This window comes from Ascaphus truei, chromosome 10 (genome assembly GCF_040206685.1).
Source record: "Ascaphus truei isolate aAscTru1 chromosome 10, aAscTru1.hap1, whole genome shotgun sequence".
In the NCBI taxonomy this organism is placed as follows: Eukaryota; Metazoa; Chordata; class Amphibia; order Anura; family Ascaphidae; genus Ascaphus; species Ascaphus truei.
The window spans coordinates 29,069,492-29,091,810 of record NC_134492.1 but is presented as its reverse complement, the minus strand read 5'-3'; the positions used below and the strand labels follow the sequence as shown (position 1 = coordinate 29,091,810).

The following is a 22,319-nucleotide window of genomic DNA, read 5'->3' as shown; positions in this document are numbered from 1 at the left end:
ATCCATAAACTTGAATTGTACTTTTGAAGTCCAAATATAGACTGATTTTATGTGATTGACTGTGTAAGGTAATTTTATATGGAAGAAAAAACTTTTTTATTTTATTATCAATTAAAAGAATATATTTTTTTTGCATATTTATTTTCTCTTATTCATGACCCATATATAGATGGTACAGAAGGACATGGAACATGGATTCCACCATCAAGACATATATTAATATTTAAACAAATGATCGATGTATATTAGCATCATAAAGAACCCTCCTCCACTATAAAAAGTGGGAGAGGTCCCAATCGATATTCATGCCGTGAGGCATCCTGGTTCTTAATGTGAAGATCCAGAATGCCTCACGTTGGTCAAGCTTCTTAACTCTATCACCCCCTCTGGGTGACAGCTGAATGGACTCAATACCTTGAAATTTAAAGTTTTTTAATCCACCTTTGCTGCAGTTGGTGAAATGTTTGGGGACAGGGTGGTCCAGGTTCCCTTTGGAGATCAATCGGATATGCTCCATAATTCGCACTTTGAGGTTCCTAATGGTTCTTCCAACATATTGGCCACCGCACCCGCAAGTGATGAGGTAGACAATATATGTGGAGTTGCAGTTGATAAATGATCTAGTGGCATGAGATTTTCCAGTTTGACTGGATACACATTTGTTTGATTTATTAATGTATCCACAAATTTTGCATTTCCCACAGGGGAAAGAACCACTAGGAGCTGTATTGCAATGTACCTTTTTAGAGGAAAAGAGACTTGGGGTAAGAGAATTCGCAACCGTCTTGGCCTTCCTATAAACAACATTTGGACCTGCAGTAATATATTGTTTTAATATGGGGTCCAAGGATAGTACCGACCAATGTTTTTTAAGAATAAATCTGACTTGTTCAGCTTGGGAGCTAAATGAGGTAATAAACAGGGGTGTGTGAAAAAAAATGAAAAAAAATGTATTTGTTAACCCCCTTCCGCCTCTATCCGATAGGAGCCCAGCTGGCATGCGTTCCACGGTGGAAACGGACGCATCTCAGTGACGTGGTCTCTACTCTCCAGGACTTGTGCCAGAGGGGGGGCGGTGTCACGGAGATGCGACGCGTCACTGGCGCGCATGCGCAGTGTACTCAATCGGGCGATTTTGGCGCGAACTGGGGCTATTAAAGGTAAGGAGGTTGTGTTATGTGATACACCTTGATAAAGTCCCGTGGGACGAAACATGTCGGTGTGTGGGCTGTGTTTCTGTCCCTGTGCACTTATTCAATAAACCACCCTCAGTTTTAGAACGGAGTTGTGCCCTTCATTCATTTTTTCTACAGGACTCTTCCTGCAGATTTTCAACCCAGCTGTGCTCCTTGCTTCTCTACATTCTGGTTCCTTCTATCAGGACTGCACGCAGTGGAACTTCACCTGGATGGATTTCGTATTCCTATACACTTAATGGAAAGGTAATGGGCATTAGCCCTCATGTAATGCTACCTTGGTCCCTATTTAGGGAGGTGTATATGTTAAGGGGGGTAAGCAGGGTAAACCATATCTGCGGTAGTCGTGCTGACTGACCGCTAGGTCCCATGTATATGTCCCCCCTTAACTCTGTATTATACAATGATGGAATGATTTATTGAAGTTCCCATCTATCTATATGTTGATATACAGCTTGTGAGTCCATACACGTGTATGAGCGTCAATCTTTACGTATATACATGTTGGTTTGTTCAAATGCAACTTTGCAAACCTAAGCCGTGCTGCCATGTTCTTTTTAGAGAGGAGGCTTTCTCCTGACAACCCTTCACAACAAACCATACTTGTTCAGTCTTTTTCTAATTGTACTGTCATAAACTTTAACATTTAACATGCTAACTGAGGCCTGTAGAGTCTGAGATGTAACTCTTGTTTTTTTTGCAATTTCTCTGAGCATTGCACGGTCTGACCTTGGGGTGAATTTGCTGGGACGTCCACTCCTGGGAAGATTGGCAACTGTCTTGAATGTTTTCCACTTTTGAATAATCGTTCTCACTGTAGAATGATGGACTTTAAATTGTTTGGAAATGGCCTTATAACCCTTCCCAGATTGATGGGCAGCAACAATTGCTTCTCTAAGATCATTGCTGATGTCTTTCCTCCTTGACATTGTGTTAACACACACCTGAATGCTGCAGACCAGCAAACTGCTAAAACTTCGGCTTTTATAGAGGTGGTCACACTTGCTGATGATCAATTAATCAAGGGCATTTGATTAGCAGCACCTGTCTGCTACTTAGCATCTCAATTCCTATGGAAGCAGTAATGGTGTACTTAGTTTATCACACATGGCTTCTCCATTTTGGCTTTATTTTTGTTAAATAAATCATGACACCGTGTAATAAGTCATGTGTTGTTGTTCATCTGAGGTTGTATTTACCTAATTTTTAGACCTGCTAGGGAACAGATGATTGTTATTATGTCCTGATATGTAAAACCATAGAATTCCAAGAGGGTGTACTTTCTTTTTCACACCACTGTAGCTGTACATGTTATAGATATATCGCTCTGCATGTTGCTATATTTAGCTGTGCATGTTCTAGCTACATCACTCGCCATGTTCTTATATCGCTTTGCATGGTATTATATCACTCCAGAAGGTTATATTGCAGTGCATTGCTCCGCATATTATTAGATTGCAGTGCGTTGTTCGCATGTTATTATATTGCAAGGCTCTGCATGTTATATTGCATTACAATGCTCTGCATTAAATATTGCAGTGCGTTGCTCTGCATTATATTGAGTGCGTTGCTCTGCATGTTATTATATTTGAGTGCATTGTTCCGCATGCTCTATTGCAATGCTCTGCATGTTCTTATATTGCAGTGCGCTGCTCCGCATGTTATATTGCAGTGGATTGCTCTGCATGTGATTATATTGCCGTGCGTTGCTCTGCATGTGATTATATTGCAGTGCGTTGCTCTGCATGTGATTATATTGCAGTGCGTTGCTCTGCATGTGATTATATTGCAGTGCGTTGCTCTACATGTGATTATATTGCCGTGCGTTGCTCTGCATGTGATTATATTGCAGTGCGTTGCTCTACATGTGATTATATTGCCGTGCGTTGCTCTGCATGTGATTATATTGCCGTGCGTTGCTCTGCATGTGATTATATTGCAGTGCGTTGCTCTGCATGTGATTATATTGCAGTGCGTTGCTCTGCATGTGATTATATTGCAGTGCGTTGCTCTGCATGTGATTATATTGCCGTGCGTTGCTCTGCATGTGATTATATTGCCGTGCGTTGCTCTGCATGTGATTATATTGCCGTGCGTTGCTCTGCATGTGATTATATTGCAGTGCGTTGCTCTACATGTGATTATATTGCCGTGCGTTGCTCTGCATGTGATTATATTGCCGTGCGTTGCTCTGCATGTGATTATATTGCAGTGCGTTGCTCTGCATGTGATTATATTGCCGTGCGTTGCTCTGCATGTGATTATATTGCAGTGCGTTGCTCTACATGTGATTATATTGCCGTGCGTTGCTCTGCATGTGATTATATTGCCGTGCGTTGCTCTGCATGTGATTATATTGCAGTGCGTTGCTCTGCATGTGATTATATTGCAGTGCGTTGCTCTGCATGTGATTATATTGCAGTGCGTTGCTCTGCATGTGATTATATTGCAGTGCGTTGCTCTGCATGTGATTATATTGCAGTGCGTTGCTCTGCATGTGATTATATTGCCGTGCGTTGCTCTGCATGTGATTATATTGCCGTGCGTTGCTCTGCATGTGATTATATTGCCGTGCGTTGCTCTGCATGTGATTATATTGCAGTGCGTTGCTCTGCATGTGATTATATTGCAGTGCGTTGCTCTGCATGTGATTATATTGCCGTGCGTTGCTCTGCATGTGATTATATTGCAGTGCGTTACTCTGCATGTGATTATATTGCCGTGCGTTGCTCTGCATGTGATTATATTGCAGTGCGTTGCTCTGCATGTGATTATATTGCCGTGCGTTGCTCTGCATGTGATTATATTGCAGTGCGTTGCTCTGCATGTGATTATATTGCAGTGCGCTGCTCCGCATGTTATATTGCAGTGCGTTGCTCTGCATGTGATTATATTGCAGTGCGTTGCTCTGCATGTGATTATATTGCCGTGCGTTGCTCTGCATGTGATTATATTGCAGTGCGCTGCTCCGCATGTTATATTGCAGTGCGTTGCTCTGCATGTGATTATATTGCAGTGCGTTGCTCTGCATGTGATTATATTGCAGTGCGTTGCTCTGCATGTGATTATATTGCAGTGCGCTGCTCCGCATGTTATATTGCAGTGCGTTGCTCTGCATGTGATTATATTGCAGTGCGTTGCTCTGCATGTGATTATATTGCAGTGCGCTGCTCCGCATGTTATATTGCAGTGCGTTGCTCTGCATGTGATTATATTGCAGTGCGTTGCTCTGCATGTGATTATATTGCAGTGCGTTGCTCTGCATGTGATTATATTGCAGTGCGCTGCTCCGCATGTTATATTGCAGTGCGTTGCTCTGCATGTGATTATATTGCAGTGCGTTGCTCTGCATGTGATTATATTGCAGTGCGTTGCTCTGCATGTGATTATATTGCAGTGCGTTGCTCTGCATGTGATTATATTGCTCTGCACTCCTGGCAGTGAGGAGTTAATCCTACGTATCTCTCATTGCGCTGTCTCTGCAGCGCCCCCATAGATCGTGCCGCGGACCCTACAGAGCATGTGGTGGTGATAAACACTCAGCTGCACTCCCCCGAGGGTCTGGCCCTGGACTGGGTCCATAAGAACATTTACTGGACCGACTCCGGTAACAAGACCATCTCCGTGGCGACCTCTGATGGCTGCAAACGGAAGACGCTGTTCAGCCACGGCCTGAGTGAGCCAAGAGCCATCGCTGTGGATCCCACACAGGGGTGAGTGCCGCAGGGAGACCGGGCATCGCATTGTGCCGTGCGCAGCGCTAACTCTGCACAGACTGCAATTTACAGGGAGTCCTGGTCGCTGATTGGTCCCAGAGAGGTGTGTGTATTAATTGTAAACTGTGGATTCCTTGTAATGGTATAAAAGTGATAGTGTGAACATGTGAAGAGACCTGTGAGGTTGGGAAAGCGCTGTACATGTGAAGAAGAGACCTGTGAGGTTTGGAAACCGCTGTACATGTGAAGCAGAGACCTTTGAGGTTGGGAAAGCGCTGTACATGTGAAGAAGAGACCTGTGAGGTTTGGAAACCGCTGTACATGTGAAGCAGAGACCTTTGAGGTTGGGAAAGCTCTCAATAATGTAATTATATGTTTGGAGATCTCTCTGGTTGGTATATTGAAAGGTATCACAGGCTATTAATCTATACAGGGTATATATGTTATGTAGAATGATACATTGTTACCATGCCTTGTGCATCTCGCTGACTGTAGGTTCATGTTCTGGTCGGACTGGGGAGACCCCGCAAAGATTGAGAAGGCGGGACTGAACGGGGCGGATCGGCAGCTGCTGGTGTCTGACGGCATAGAGTGGCCAAACGGAATCACGTTGGGTGAGTGACACACCTGTGACAAGACATTTACATTCATCCGTAGACAACAGAATGGCTCAGTAAGACGAGGTGTGAAAAAAGAGAGGTGCACTCTATCCCTCTCCCCCACACCCCCCACGTGTCGCCTGACCTCCCCCCCCACCCCCGCGTGTCGCCTGACCTCCCCCTCCACCCCCCGTGTGTCGCCTGTCCTCCCCCCCCCCACCCCCTGCGTGTCGCCATGATCTCCCCCCCACCCCCTGCGTGTCGCCATGCCCTCCTCCCCCACCCTCCGCGTGTCGCCATGCCCTCCTCCCCCACCCCCCGCGTGTCGCCTGCCCTCGTGTAATAGCACTCTGTTGCTGAATACTGCAGGGAGGGTTCTGCTGTGATTCCCGTGTCTGAGGCAGTTTAGGCTATTTCCACAGGCTCTGCGGCCCCAGGATATGTACAATTAATCAGGAGAAATTTTAACTCCTGTATATTTACATATATAAATAGACGTGTATCAGAATTTTATAGAAGGCAACAGGAGGCGTCATATGGAGCAGTAGGAGCTCCGTGTTGCGCGCCCCCGTGTTGCGCGCCCCTGTGTTGCGCGCCCCCGTGTTGCGCGCCCCCGCTATCCCTCCTGTCACTGGCTCTGCGTTTCCTCTTGTTACTTTGTGTCGCCTCCTGTCCCCGGCTCGGTGTCCCTTCTCTTTCCCCCCCTTCTGTTTCCCCTCGTCTCACTGGCTCTGTGTCCCTCAGATGTGCTGGGTCGCCGGCTTTACTGGGTGGACTCCAAGCTGCACTCTCTCTCCAGCGTGGACTTCAACGGCGCCAACAGGAAGCTTCTGATCTCCTCAGCGGACCAGCTGAATCACCCGTTCGGTCTCGCCGTGTTTGAGGTAGGAAGGAGGTGTGGGATATTTATACATAGAGGTACAGGTGTGGGATATTTATACATAGAGGTACAGGTGTGGGATATTTATACATAGAGATACAGGTGTGAGATATTTATACATAGAGATACAGGTGTGAGATATTTATACACAGAGATACAGGTGTGGGATATTTATACATAGAGGTACAGGTGTGGGATATTTATACACAGAGGTACAGGTGTGGGATATTTATACACAGAGATACAGGTGTGAGATATTTATACATAGAGATACAGGTGTGGGATATTTATACATATAGGTACAGGTGTGAGATATTTATACATAGAGATACAGGTGTGGGATATTTATACATATAGGTACAGGTGTGGGATATTTATACACAGAGATACAGGTGTGGGATATTTATACATATAAGTACAGGTGTGGGATATTTATACATAGAGATACAGGTGTGAGATATTTATACATAGAGATACAGGTGTGAGATATTTATACATAGATACAGGTGTGGGATATTTATACATAGAGATACAGGGGTGGGATATTTATACATAGAGATACAGGTGTGGGATATTTATACATAGAGGTACAGGTGTGGGATATTTATACATAGAGGTACAGGTGTGGGATATTTATACATAGAGATACAGGTGTGGGATATTTATACATAGAGATACAGGTGTGGGATATTTATACATATAGGTACAGGGGTGGGATATTTATACATAGAGGTACAGGTGTGGGATATTTATACATAGAGGTACAGGTGTGGGATATTTATACATAGAGGTACAGGTGTGGGATATTTATACATATAGGTACAGGTGTGAGAAATTTATACACAGAGATACAGGTGTGGGATATTTATACACAGAGATACAGGTGTGGGATATTTATACACAGATACAGGTGTGGGATATTTATACACAGATACAGGTGTGGGATATTTATACATAGAGGTACAGGTGTGGGATATTTATACATAGAGGTACAGGTGTGGGATATTTATACATAGAGATACAGGTGTGAGATATTTATACATAGATACAGGTGTGGGATATTTATACATAGAGATACAGGGGTGGGATATTTATACATAGAGATACAGGTGTGGGATATTTATACATACATAGAGGTACAGGTGTGGGATATTTATACATATAGGTACAGGTGTGGGATATTTATACATAGAGGTACAGGTGTGGGATATTTATACATAGAGATACAGGTGTGGGATATTTATACATATAGGTACAGGTGTGGGATATTTATACACAGAGATACAGGTGTGGGATATTTATACATAGAGGTACAGGTGTGGGATATTTATACATATAGGTACAGGTGTGGGATATTTATACATAGAGGTACAGGGGTGGGATATTTATACATATAGGTACAGGTGTGGGATATTTATACATCGAGGTACAGGTGTGGGATATTTATACATATAGGTACAGGTGTGGGATATTTATACACAGAGATACAGGTGTGGGATATTTATACATAGAGATACAGGTGTGGGATATTTATACATAGAGGTACAGGTGTGGGATATTTATACATAGAGGTACAGGTGTGGGATATTTATACATAGAGATACAGGTGTGGGATATTTATACACAGAGGTACAGGTGTGGGATATTTATACATAGAGATACAGGTATGGGATATTTATACACAGATACAGGTGTGGGATATTTATACATAGAGATACAGGTGTGAGATATTTATACACAGAGATACAGGTGTGGGATATTTATACATATAGGTACAGGTGTGGGATATTTATACACAGAGATACAGGTGTGGGATATTTATACATACATATACAGGTGTGGGATATGTATACATACACTTGCTTTTGTACCCGGGGACTGTAATATGGGGGTCTCTCTGTGACGGGGGGGGGGGATGTCCGGGGGTCTCTCTGGTGCGGGGGGGTATCCGAGGGTCACTCTTGGGGGGGGGGGGGTCTCTCTGGGGCTTGGGGGAGTGTCCGGGGGGCTCGCGGGGCATGTCTGGGGTGGCGGTGTCCGGGGGGGTCTGTCTGTGGCGGGGGTTGTCCGGGGGTCTCTGGGGCTGGGGGGTTTTCCGGGGGTCTCTCGGGCCGGGGGGGGGGTGTCCGGGGGTCTCTGGGGCACGCAGGGGGTGTCCGGGGATCTCTGGGGGGGTGGGGGGGTCTGGGGGATCTCTCTGGGGGGGGTCTCTGTGGGGGGTGGGGGTTGTCCGGGTGTCTCTCTGGGGCTTGGGGGGTTGTCCGGGGGCCTCTCTGGGGCTTGGGGGGTTGCCTGGGGGTCTCTCTGGGGCCGAAGTTGGGGGGTGTCCGGGGGTCTCTCTGGGGTGCGGGGAGGGTGTCTGGGGGGGTGTCCGGGGGTCTCTCTGGGGCTGGGTTGTCCGAGGGTCTCTCTGGGGCTGGTGGGGGTTGTCCGGGGGTCTCTGGGATGGGGGGGTGTCCGGGTGTCTCTGGGATGGGGGGTGTCCGGGGGTCTCTCTGTGGTGGGGTTGTCCGGTGGTCTCTCTGGGGCTGGGGGGTTGTCCGGGGGTCTCTCTGGGACGGGGGGGGGGGTGTCCGGGGGTCTCTCTGGGGCTGTACAGCCGAGTGAAACTTAGAATGTCCGTAATTTGGGAGGTGAGTCACATTGGAAGCACAAAATAGTTGCATTGACCTACAAATCCGCAGCAGACTGTCCAGTGAAAGTTTTGCTACGTGGTGCCGTTTCTGATATTTCGATGCTTCTGACATACAAACAAACGGAATCCAATTTAGAATTATAGTATAGACTAGCTGAGAGACCCGGCGTTGCCCGGGATGTAATGTTCCCGTTCCTCTCTCTCCTCCCCCCTCTCTCTGTTTGTCCCCCATTCACATGAATCCAGTCCCCCCCCTCCCTCCCTCCTTTACAGCTTCATGTAGCGTGTGTGCGTCAGTCACTGTGTGTTTGCTCGCGCGTCAGTGAGTCTGAGGCAGAAACACAAACACACACAGACTGACTGACGCACACACAGTCAGTGTGTGCCTCAGTCAGTGTGTGCGTGCGTCAGTCAGGCTTTGTGTGCGCGTCAGTCAGTGTGTGCGTGCGTGCGGCAGTCAGTTAGTGTGTGCGCGCGGGGCGTCAAAGGCAGGGGGGGCGTCAAAGGCAGGGGGGGGGCGTCAAAGGGAGGGGGGGGGCGTCAAAGGGAGGGGGGGGGCGTCAAAGGGAGGGGGGGGGCGTCAAAGGGAGGGGGGGGGCGTCAAAGGGAGGGGGGGGGCGTCAAAGGGAGGGGGGGGCGTCAAAGGGAGGGGGGGGGGCGCCTCAAAGGCATGGATTCCTCCCCCTGCATTTCCTGCAGTGGACAGGAGGGGGGGGGCAGTGGACAGGAGGGGGGGGGGCAGTGGACAGGAGGGGGGGGGGCAGTGGACAGGAGGGGGGGGCAGTGGACAGGAGGGAGGGGGCAGTGGACAGGAGGGGGGGGGCAGTGGACAGGAGGGGGGGGGCAGTGGACAGGAGGGGGGGGGCAGTGGACAGGAGGGGGGGGGCAGTGGACAGGAGGGGGGGGGGCAGTGGACAGGAGGGGGGGGGGCAGTGGACAGGAGGGGGGGGGGCAGTGGACAGGAGGGGGGGGGGCAGTGGACAGGAGGGGGGGGGCAGTGGACAGGAGGGGGGGGGCAGTGGACAGGAGGGGGGGGGCAGTGGACAGGAGGGGGGGGGCAGTGGACAGGAGGGGGGGGCAGTGGACAGGAGGGGGGGGGCAGTGGACAGGAGGGGGGGGCAGTGGACAGGAGGGGGGGGCAGTGGACAGGAGGGGGGGCAGTGGACAGTGACACACACACACACACACACACACACACACACACCTCAGTTGATGCGCCCTTTCTCAGTTCCGTTTGGCGCCGGAGGTGGGGAGCGACACCTACCTGTACTTCCGGGCGCCGCCACCGTCTGACTCGGCGCCGCGAGGGAGGAAGGGGGTCCGCCATCTTACGCGCCGTGTGGCAGCTGCGGGAAGCGAGGTGATTTGGAGCGGGGAGGGGGGAGAGGTGATTTGGAGCGGGGAGAGGGGAGAGGTGATTTGGAGCGGGGAGAGGTGATTTGGAGCGGGGAGAGGTGATTTGGAGCGGTGAGGGGGGAGAGGTGATGCCGCTGGGGAGGGGGAGAGGTGATTTGGAGCGGGGAGGGGTGATGCCGCTGGGGAGGGGGAGAGGTGATGCCGCTGGGGAGGGGGAAGAGGTGATGCCGCTGGGGAGGGGGAAGAGGTGATGCCGCTGGGGAGGGGGAAGAGGTGATGCCGCTGGGGAGGGGGAAGAGGTGATGCCGCTGGGGAGGGGGAAGAGGTGATTTGGAGAGGTGTGTGTGTGTGTGTGTGTGTGTGTGTTTTTTATTTATTTTTTTGGACCTTTGGCCCGTCACTCCGCCTCAGGCCAATGAGAGGTGTGGGGGGCGGGCCAAGGGGGTGGTGTGAGTGTGTGAGGCCAATGAGAGGTGTGCGGGGGCGGGCGGGCCAAGGTACCAATGAGATTGCCGCTAGGGACACCGGACATCCAGCAGGCAGGCATGCATGCAGGCAGGCAAACATACAGTGCTTTCACTAATATAGTATAAGATACAGGTGTGGGATATTTATATGTGTAATCTGGCAAGTTTTAATTAGTCCAGAAGGATAGTTGGTGAAGATAGAGCACAGCTGCAGACGCCCTGCAATGTGAAGCAGGGAAAACAAAGCCAGGCCACTCCGCAATAGTAACAAAAAGTGTATTAAGCAAGCAAACACATACAGGGAACAAAAATAGAACAGATAGAACGCACCTACGCGTTTCGTACAATAGTACTTTATCAAGTTTTAATTAGTGTAATTTAACCACTTCACTGCCCGAGGTACACGCCATTCCATTTCACAGCAGTAAAATGGTTAAAAAGCTGTTTTGGGGAGGTTTCCTCTGATTTCATTCTGTGATGGGTCATTGCCCTGTGGGACTTCTAAGGTGAAGCTTTTGAATATTGGATTATGTTCCGGTTTTGATTTGATGGCTCCCCTGGCTGACCCTTCTGGGTTCTTCTGGTTCTGCTCTGTTTGTCTCGTCTAATTTTCCATGCTGATAATTATCATAAGAAATACCCCTGTCTCCCAATCTCTCCCTTCCCAGGACAAGGTTTTCTGGACAGACCTGGAGAACGAAGCTATTTTTAGTGCAAACCGGCTGAATGGACACGAGATTTCTGTCCTCGCGGAGAATTTGAACAATCCGCACGACATTGTGGTTTTCCATCAGCTCAAACAACCAAAAGGCAGGTGTCACATCCCTGCTGTCCCAAAAGGGACAGGACAGATCTCACCTGGTCACAGAGTGGGGTTTACGCATCAATCTGGGACTCTGTTTAACCCTATCAAGGCTGGAGATGCACTGAGGGGTTAATTAATCTAAACAAAGAGAAGGGAACACACACCCATTGGCCCCTCGCTGCCAAAGGTCATGCTTATTCTGTCCAATCAGAGACCACTCCAGGGTCGCCCCGTTATGTTATTGGCTGCTGCTTTTAGTATGCGAAGGGTCTCTGTGAGCTGAAACCACTGAGCCATGATAGGACCCCGTCATCTAGCAAAGGTGATCTCTGAAGTGAAAAAACGTGTTTCAAGACCCATTGCCAGCTTTTTGCGGGTTAGGATAACTAACTTTATCTCCTCTGTATAAAGAGCCTCAGAATGCAGGGTGAGGGGGGGCCCTGTGTGTTACTGGGTGGGAATGGGGTGGTACCACATCACAGAACTCGCTCCGCTACACTAGTGTTAGGGAATATTCCGCTTCAAAAAGAAGTAGATGGGTGCGGAGTATGACCGTTTCTCATTGTGCAGCTGCAGATGCCTGTAACCAGGGACCCGTTCCGAATGGAGGCTGTGAGTACCTGTGCCTCGCGGCCCCTCACATCTCTGTTCACTCCCCCAAATACACCTGTGCCTGTCCAGACGGCATTGAGCTGGAGCCGGACATGAGGAGGTGCAGGAGAGGTGAGCGGAGCATTGGGGAAGCGGTGAGAGTTGAGGGAGCGAGCGAGGAGGAGGGGAACAAGGGATGAGGAAACGGAGGGAGGGAGTGGGGAGAGTAGTGAAGGGTGGTTGAGAGGAGGGACAGGGGTATATGATAACATAAAATGCCACGCAGAGACGTGTGTGTGTGTGTGTGTGTGTGTGGGTGTGTGTTTGTGTGTGTGTGTGTGTGTGTGTATGTGAGCAGAGATACCAGTATCTGTGACGTGTGTGTGAGCAGAGATCCCAGTATCTGTGGTGCGTGGTGTGTGAGCAGAGATCCCAGTTTCGTGTGTGTGTAGAGATCCCGGTGTGTGTGTGTATGTGAGCAGAGATACCAGTATCTGTGACGTGTGTGTGAGCAGAGATCCCAGTATCTGTGGTGCGTGTGTGTGAGCAGAGATCCCAATTTCGTGTGTGTGTAGAGATCCCGGTGTGTGTGTGTATCCTGGTATCTGTGGTGTGTGTAGAGATCCGGTATCTGGTGTGTGCGTGTGCGTGTGCGTGTGTGTGTGTGTGTGTGTGTGTGTGTGTGTGTGTGTGGAGATCCCGGTGTTTGTGTGTGTGTGTGTGTGTGTATCCCGGTATCTGGTGTGTGTGTGTGTGTGTGTGTGTGTGTGTGTGTGTAGAGATCCGGGTATCTGGTGTGTGTGTGTGTATCCCGGTATCTGGTGTGTGTGTGTGTGTGTGTGTAGAGATCCGGGTATCTGGTGTGTGTGTGTGTGTGTGTAGAGATCCGGGTATCTGGTGTGTGTGTGTAGAGATCCGGGTATCTGGTGTGTGTGTGTGTGTGTGTGTGTGTGTGTGTGTGTGTGTGTGTGTGTGTGTGTGTGTAGAGATCCGGGTATCTGGTGTGTGTGTGTGTGTGTGTGTGTGTGTGTGTGTGTGTGTGTGTGGTGTGTGTGTGTGTGTGTGTGTGTGTGTGTGTGTGTGTGTAGAGATCCCGGTATCTGGTGTGTGTGTGTGTAGAGATCCCGGTATCTGGTGTGTGTGTGTAGAGATCCCGGTATCTGGTGTGTATGTGTGTAGAGATCCCGGTATCTGGTGTGTGTGTGTAGAGATCCCGGTATCTGGTGTGTGTGTGTAGAGATCCCGGTATCTGGTGTGTGTGTGTAGAGATCCCAGTATCTGTGGTGTGTGCGTGTGTGAGCAGAGATCCCAGTATCTGTGGTGTGTGCGAGCAGAGATCCCAGTATCTGTAGTGTGTGCGTGTGAGAGCAGAGATCCCAGTATCTGTGGTGTGTGCGTGTGAGAGCAGAGATCCAGTATCTGTGGTGTGTGCGTGTGTGAGCAGGAGATCCCAGTATCTGTGGTGTGTGAGAGCAGAGATCCCAGTATCTATGTGCGTGTGAGAGCAGAGATCCCAGTATCTGTGGTGTGTGCGTGTGAGCAGAGATCCCAGTATCTGTGGTGTGTGAGAGCAGAGATCCCAGTATCTGTGGGTGTGTGCGTGTGTGAGCAGAGATCCCAGTATCTGTGGTGTGTGCGTGTGTGAGCAGAGATCCCAGTATTCTGTGGTGTGTGCATGTGTGAGCAGAGATCCCAGTATCTGTGGTGTGTGCGTGTGTGAGCAGAGATCCGCAGTATCTGTGGTGTGTGCGTGTGTGAGCAGAGATCCCAGTATCTGTGGTGTGTGCGTGTGAGAGCAGAGATCCCAGTATCTGTGGTGTGTGCGCGTGAGAGCAGAGATCCCAGTATCTGTGGTGTGTGCGTGTGAGAGCAGAGATCCCAGTATCTGTGGTGTGTGAGAGCAGAGATCCCAGTATCTGTGGTGTGTGAGAGCAGAGATCCCAGTATCTGTGGTGTGTGAGAGCAGAGATCCCAGTATCTGTGGTGTGTGAGAGCAGAGATCCCAGTATCTGTGGTGTGTGAGAGCAGAGATCCCAGTATCTGTGGTGTGTGGGAGCAGAGATCCCAGTATCTGTGGTGTGTGGGAGCAGAGATCCCAGTATCTGTGGCTCTGAACAGAATCTGCAGAAGAAAAACTTTCTTGCCGATTTTGAGCCCTGTTCATATTTCAGGCGTTGCAGTAACTTCGACTCCTGCAGCAACTTTACCGCCTTCCACGCCCACCACGGACATGCCAGCCACTGACCCCACGCCTACTACTGCCACTAGCACTGCTGCCTCTCCCACCTCTCCAACCCACTCTACCACCACAGCTGAGACTACTGAGACTGGGCTCAATAACTCCACCAAGACCGGCAGCCACCAAACTACCTCCCCATCCAGCCACGGAGATGTCAGGATCAAAACCACGGGGAACAGCAGCGTGTCCCAACACTGTGAGAGACTCTGCTTACAACAGCCAGAGAGGCCTTCTACACCGCGCAGGGCGCCGTAACACCGCGCAGGGCGCCGTAACACCGCGCAGGGCGCCGTAGTAATATAGATAATAATCTGTGTGCCCTGTCACTGTTCACACGGGTTATTATTTGGGGTGAGCGTGTTTCAGTGCTGGAGATGTAATATAATTTCCCCCAGATCTGTCACTGAATTTAAGTGCTAAATTATCACAACTTCCTAAGATTCAATCACGTAACCGACGTGTCAATGTCACAAACTGAACATCCGTTATCTACGGATCCTTTCTGTGTATATAAAAAAAGAGGAAGGATAATATTTTAGGAGTTAACAGAGGTCACTCTCAGCTCGCGCACCTCCCCTCCCACTCCGCGTGAAATGCACGCGCGCGCACAGGCACCTGCACGCGCAACATGTATATATATATGTATATCTGTGCAATGTGACATCATTTCAGTGCAACATATGAATCTGTATTATTTGTGCTGTGAACGTCATGTCTCTCACGATGTGTGAATGTGCTGTCCCCTGTCCGGAGGTTAATAGGAAAGGATTCAGATCTGATGCACTTAGTACAATTTAGAAGACATTAGCGCTCCGGGAGTGGGCGGTTTTCCTGCGCAGCGCCCTGAGACCAGCGCAGGGTCTAGAGGGAACGTTGCATTGACAGAACTCGCACTGATGAGCACACAGGCATTCGGGTGCATTACGTCTGTGCCCTGTGTAGTAAAACCTGAGCCTGTGTATAAGGGGGGCTGCTATTCACAATGTCTGTCTTCATTATCCTTCTAACTTCGAATTTATCCGGGAGGGGGGTTAGTGGGGGGCGTTAAACGTAACAAAATGTGTTTAGCTGTATCTTAAAAATAGGGCCAGATTTACTAAGCACCATTCAGTATATCTGGATGTAAATGTGATGATCCAGCCAGTAAATCTACCCTGTTCTCTCTCCCCCTCTTTCTCTCCCCCTCTCTGCCCCCCGCTGCTCTTTCTCACTTTCTCTCTCCCCCCACTGCTCTTTCTCACTTTCTCTCTCCCCCCACTGCTCTTTCTCACTTTCTCTCTCCACCCACTGCTCTTTCTCACTTTCTCTCTCCCCCCACTGCTCTTTCTCACTTTCTCTCTCCCCCCACTGCTCTTTCTCACTTTCTCTCTCCCCCCACTGCTCTTTCTCACTTTCTCTCTCCCCCCACTGCTCTTTCTCACTTTCTCTCCCCCCCCCCCCCACTTTCTCTCTCTTTCCATCTCCCGTCTCTCCTTCCCATGGTCCACACTCCCCTTCTCTTTATCCTCTTTCCTATCTCTCTACTTTTATCTCTCCTTGCTTCTCTCCTTCTCCACTCTCTCACTTTTCCTCCCCTCTCTCTCCTTTCCCATCACCCTTTTTTTCTCTCTCCTCCCCCCTTCTCTCTCTTCTGACCCCCTACTTTCTATCCTCTCCCTCCTTTCTCTTCCCCCTCCCCATTTCTCACTTTCTCTCCTGCTTCCCCCCCCCTTCTCCTCTCCCCCTTTTTTTTCTCTCCCCTCCCCCCCATTTTCTCTCTTCCCCCCCCCCCCATTTTCTCTCTTCTCCCCCCCCCCATTTTCTCTCTTCCCCCCTTTCTCCTCTTGCAGACGGGAACGCTGGTTCCCGCCTCCGGTCCACGCTCACTGCGGCAGTGATCGGGGTAGCTGTGCCGGTTGGTGAGTGATCTAAATGCTCTTCCACGCCCGCGAATCCACAACACCTGCTTTCCACTGTCGACTCTCTCCTTTGCCCACCTACGAGGCCTCGCTGACCACTTGAGCCGATGCTGTCCGACACAACCTAGCACTTTGTCCAGCCCCATCTACACGAACCAGTTCCCACCATACCCCCAAAGCAATCCCCCGCTGCTTCCAACCAGTTACCGAGGAGGAAGTCTCCCGGCTCCTATTTCTTCTGCTTCATGAAGTGCGCCGCAGATTGATTGAATCTGTACTTATTATAAATGTTTGTCCCGTCCCTGCCTGTGCTCCACTCAATCTTCTCTCTTACGTGACTGTTAAATGTCTTGTTTTTTCAATAATCACCGTGTCACTCTAAACAGGGCAGTTCAAGCCACTTAAAACCATTGTACGACCTTTCTATCTATTCTAGTTGTTAGGAATAGGTCAAACCAACCCTCTGTTACTTAAATACTTCACATGTAACTGAATCTAAGAAGATTTAACATTATACATTCAAGAAGACCCTCAGAGCTAATTCCAGTGTAAAGACATGTCTCCTTATCTTTGTAAGACGTCTTTTCAACAATTGTCCCGTAATCACCATTCATATGCTAAAATTTTAGAGGGAAAGACAATTTCTTACAGTGACAACTAGTTTCTGTATCTGACTGGGAGGGGGCGGCTTTTGCAGCTGACACAGTGAGACCCTCACTCACTAAGGCCGAGTTCAGGGTGGCTGCTATGCGACGCGCGCGCAGGTCCGTCGCAAGTTCGGGTTGTTCGGTGGGAGTGTTCAAACTGAAAACTCCACCGGCGGCAAAGTGCAGCGTTGATGCTGCTACACTTTGCCGCTACAACCCGAAATTATATTTGGGGCGGCAGTCGCGTCATGTGAGCTGGTTCAGCGAACCAGCTCCGTGACACGTTGGCGCCACGACCCAACTCCTGCAGCCTGGGTACAGATCGCCGGGCTGCAGGAGTACGCGGGGGAGGCGCGCATGGACGCAAGCGTCCGTAGCAGCCACCCTGAACTTGGCCTAAGTCTGTGACTGCCGTGTGTGTGGCTCTCAGGTCTCAATGTGTTGGCGCTCCCCCTCTTCTCACGAGCTGCCCCCCCCCCCCTCTCTCTTCCCCCCTCTCTCTCTTCCCCCAGCTGTGCTTGCCCTCCTCTGTCTATCCGGATATCTCATCTGGAGGAATTGGAAACGGAAGAACACGAAAAGCATGAACTTCGATAACCCCGTGTACCGGAAAACTACGGAGGAGGAGGAGGATGAAGAAGAGGAGGGGGGGGAGATCCACATCGGTCAGACGCCGCAGGTCGGGCACGTCTATCCGTCCGTGAGTACTGCGGTCATTATACAGACGTGTCACACCAACGTAGAGTAATGGCTGATCACTTTTATGGCCGTTCGCCACTGATGATAAAATGGCCTGTTAGATGTCGCCGACATTGTGTGTAGCGTTGTACTTGGCAGCATAAAAGCTGAGATAAAGACTTTCTTCCCCATTACGTGCAGGAAGAATCCAGACTATTGTACATGTCACATACTGTAAATTCCCTGGGAGCCTCGCGTGTGACACGTGTGTGATTATTCCCAGCCGTGGAAAGCTCATTTCTAAAGGTGCATCCCATCCTACTCTGCAACTTTCATCTTTTACCATCACGTGGGATCCCAAAGGGAGTGAAAATTCACCACGTTACTATTCTCCGTCCCTCTTTCTCCGCACACCGCACCCCCCTTTTCCTTTCTCTTCCCATTTTTCTTATACTTCGATAGATTCTTATCAAATTCTCTCCGCTGTAAAACAGAACTTACTGTCTTTATTAGGAACATTTCCATCTCAAGATTATATCTTCTACGAGTTTTGTAGCTGAAATAATAACATCTCTCTCTCTGTTTCTCTCTTCCTCTCTCTCTGTCTCTCCCTCTCTCTCTGTATGTATGTCTCTCGGTCTCTGTATGTATGTCTGTCTCTGTATGTATGTCTGTCTCTGTATGTATGTCTGTCTCTGTATGTATGTCTGTCTCTGTATGTATGTCTGTCTCTGTATGTATGTATGTCTGTCGCTGTATGTATGTCTGTCTCTGTATGTATGTCTGTCTCTGTATGTATGTCTGTCTCTGTATGTATGTATGTCTGTCGCTGTATGTATGTCTGTCGCTGTATGTATGTCTGTCGCTGTATGTATGTCTGTCGCTGTATGTATGTCTGTCGCTGTATGTATGTCTGTCGCTGTATGTATGTCTGTCGCTGTATGTATGTCTGTCGCTGTATGTATGTCTGTCGCTGTATGTATGTCTGTCGCTGTATGTATGTCTGTCGCTGTATGTATGTCTGTCGCTGTATGTATGTCTGTCGCTGTATGTATGTCTGTCGCTGTATGTATGTCTGTCGCTGTATGTATGTCTGTCGCTGTATGTATGTCTGTCGCTGTATGTATGTCTGTCGCTGTATGTATGTCTGTCGCTGTATGTATGTCTGTCGCTGTATGTATGTCTGTCGCTGTATGTATGTCTGTCGCTGTATGTATGTCTGTCGCTGTATGTATGTCTGTCGCTGTATGTCTGTCTGTCGCTGTATGTATGTCTGTCGCTGTATGTATGTCTGTCGCTGTATGTCTGTCTGTCGCTGTATGTCTGTCTGTCGCTGTATGTCTGTCTGTCGCTGTATGTATGTCTGTCGCTGTATGTATGTCTGTCGCTGTATGTATGTCTGTCGCTGTATGTCTGTCTGTCGCTGTATGTCTGTCTGTCGCTGTATGTATGTCTGTCGCTGTATGTATGTCTGTCGCTGTATGTCTGTCTGTCGCTGTATGTCTGTCTGTCGCTGTATGGCTGTCTGTCGCTCCCCTCTCTGTCTCTCCCCTCTCTGTCTGTCCCCTCTCTGTCTCTCCCCTCTCTGTCTCTCCCCTCTCTGTCGCTCCCCTCTCTGTCTCTCCCCTCTCTGTCTCTCCCCTCTCTGTCTGTCCCCTCTCTGTCTCTCCCCTCTCTGTCTCTCCCCTCTCTGTCGCTCCCCTCTCTGTCTCTCCCCTCTCTGTCTCTCCCCTCTCTGTCTCTCCCCTCTCTGTCTCTCCCCTCTCTGTCTCTCCCCTCTCTGTCGCTCCCCTCTCTGTCTCTCCCCTCTCTGTCTCTCCCCTCTCTGTCTCTCCCCTCTCTGTCTCTCCCCTCTCTGTCTCTCCCCTCTCTGTCTCTCCCCTCTCTGTCTCTCTTCTCTCCACTCTCCATCTTATATTCACATTAAACGTTTGTAAATGACCTCCCCAGGCCTGTCATGGTCGTTTCTTCTGATCTCCGCTTGGAAACATCTGGTGATTCAGTAAAAAAAAAAAAAAAAGAACTTGTGTATTACATTACACCGACTGTTCGTGGAATTCTGCCGGATCAATGCGACTATGAAACCTCCATCCTCTGCAGCCTCTCTCTGTACTTCTCTCGTCGCTAGTGATGGGTGTCGTGGGGAGGGGCCTCTTCTAACACGCGCTCCTTTTGTCATTTGTGCAGCGCGTGGCGTTGAGCATGGAAGACGATGGTTTGCCGTGAGGATCCCGTGTTACACGCGGCGCTGGGAAAGACGTGTTGCTGCATTAAACACGCACATCGCCGGGAGACGTGTCACAAGCGCACGCGCTGCGAACCGCGGCGCTGCCACTGCGCCTGTAAAACAACCCTTTTCTTATTTATGCTGCTGATGGATAGCCACAAAGATGTAATGTTTGCAAACATCCAGAGGATGTGAGGGTTTGTATGTACAGTAACATGTTTTATACACTTTTTTATCTGTCCCTCTGTAGAGGCTCCCGCCCTGCTCTCTCTCGCTCTCTCTGTATATAGCAGCCTCCCAGGGTCTGACGGTTACCGTTTTAAGATATTATATTTATAGAAGATTTTTGTACATGCGATACTTTGTGGTTCTCCATCAACATTAGTAAATTAATAAAACGTAGGATTTTGTAGCATATTTATTAACCTGGTGGGGGGGTGGGGGGGGGGGGGGTTCTGTAAATATAACATGGCCGAGAGTATTTATTTTTTGGTATGTTGAGGGTTTATATGTGTGTTTTAGAACAGTTTGCTTGTCATCTTAAGGCTCTAGTCCCACTTAGATGGGAGACTTTTTATCCTTTTTTTACCGATTGCCTTCTGACTTTCTCCCTTCTTGCCCTCATGACACTTTTCTGTGACATCCTCCAGGAGGCAACAAGAGATATCGATGTAACACTTTTTTTTTGTTTAACAGAAAATGAGTAGAAAAATCACAGGGCCGATCAGAATCAAAAGGGCTATTTATGCAGACGGGAATAAAGGGTCCTCAAAGTGGGATGGACATTTGAACCTCTCAGTTGCTGTAATGTATAGGTGGTAGGGATGGGATAAGCTGTGTGACATGCCAGGGATATTTCTGCCGCTAGAGCAGAGCGAGAATCTGTTCTGCGTTTTACCGGAGATCAGACGCAGCTCCCCGTTGTATTAGCACTTTGGGAACCATGTCTCCGTCTCCCTGCTGCTGTACCGCGGGCAGTGAGGATACCTTCCTGTGATTATATATCTGGTGCTGCTTTTAATCCCCATATTTGCAGTCACGGAGACTTCAACTAATTGAAGTTGGGCTGTTACTTAACCCTTCGCTGCCCGTTGCAGGCAGTATACTTGCATGCGGGGATACTGCAGGCCGCCATCTGCTGTTCAGCTCTGATCACTGCGCCACTGATCTCGCTGCTATCTATTGTGATATCAAATATAACTAAAAATGAACGGTCAAGAAATAAGAGCGTGCCCCAGCACACCCCGGGACTGGCTTTCCTTTAGAATAAACTCGTAGAGGGGTCTGGGGAGAGTGGTGTAGGGCAGGGGGGCTCAACTCCAGTGCTCGAGTCCCGTCCCCAACAGGTCAGGTTTCAGGATATCCCAGCTTCATCACAGGTGGCTCAAGTCGAAGACTGCGCCTCTGATTGAGCCACCTGTGCTGAATCTGGGACTGATTGAGCCGCCTGGGCTGAAGCAGCGATATTCTGAAAACCTGACCTGTTTATTTTGAGGGGGAAAGTCTTGAAGACTGGAGTTGAACACCCCTGGTGTAGGGTTTGATTTCAGACGTCTAAAATCATGACACCATGTCCCTGGGAGTTTTAGTCTGTGCATGCTACTTGTGTCCAAACCTATGAGACATGCTGACCACGGCAGAATTAGCGGTATGTAAATATGTATATGTGTGTGTATACATGCATACATACATACATACACAGGGTGATGGGTTGCGTTGCAACACGTCTGCCTTTTTGATTTAAACTCGGCGCTCGGGAGGAATTTTGAAATATCTTAAAATGTCTGGGATTTCCGACCACGCATGCGAGAGTGATACACGGTCAGCACTCACGCATGCACGGTCGGAGTTCGCCGCTCCCGTATGCGCCAGCGATGAGCGTGTGGCCGGCTTTTTGTATTTTTTTTTTTAAATAAGGACTTCTGGTAACCCAACGTTAGTGTATGAGGCCACATTACACTGTTCTAACTGACATAGTCAAACTCAACCAAAGTTGTTAATATTTTTTAAATAAAGGTTGAATTTCTAGCACCTGGTGTTTTTCTATTGTGTCCTCCCTGTCCCTTAGGCTTACTGCCTCCTGTGTTCCCCCTCCCACCTTACTGCCTCCTGTCCTCCCCCCCCCTTACTGCATCCTGTCCTCCCCCCCCCCCCTTACTGCCTCCGTTTCCATCTCCCCCGTTACTGCTTCCGGTCCCCATCTCCCCCCGCCCCTAACTGCCTCCGGTCCCCTCTGTGTACTTCCCTCCCCCACCTCCCCCGGTGTCAAGACACTGGGTGACACTGTTAACCCCTTAACTCCCATAGTGTAAATATATTGTGTGCTCGCAGCTCCTCAGGTCCCACATGAAGAAGCTTCTACCCCCGGGTGGGTGGTAACTCAAC

General features: G+C 49.4%; 1 protein-coding gene across 1 annotated transcript in view; it reads left to right on the top strand.

Moving 5' to 3' along the window:
• LRP8 (LDL receptor related protein 8) overlaps nt 1-21,965 on the top strand; it is a 70,948-nt gene extending 48,983 nt beyond the window's left edge. The window contains 10 exon segments of the mRNA XM_075615472.1: nt 4,682-4,909; nt 5,408-5,526; nt 6,256-6,395; nt 11,518-11,659; nt 12,225-12,377; nt 14,417-14,680; nt 16,314-16,382; nt 17,542-17,729; nt 17,909-18,013; nt 19,895-21,965. Of these exon segments, the coding sequence (XP_075471587.1) occupies nt 4,682-4,909; nt 5,408-5,526; nt 6,256-6,395; nt 11,518-11,659; nt 12,225-12,377; nt 14,417-14,680; nt 16,314-16,382; nt 17,542-17,729; nt 17,909-17,980 (1,375 nt within the window). The 3' untranslated portion in view covers nt 17,981-18,013; nt 19,895-21,965.
• Nucleotides 21,966-22,319: the final 354 nt, after the last annotated feature.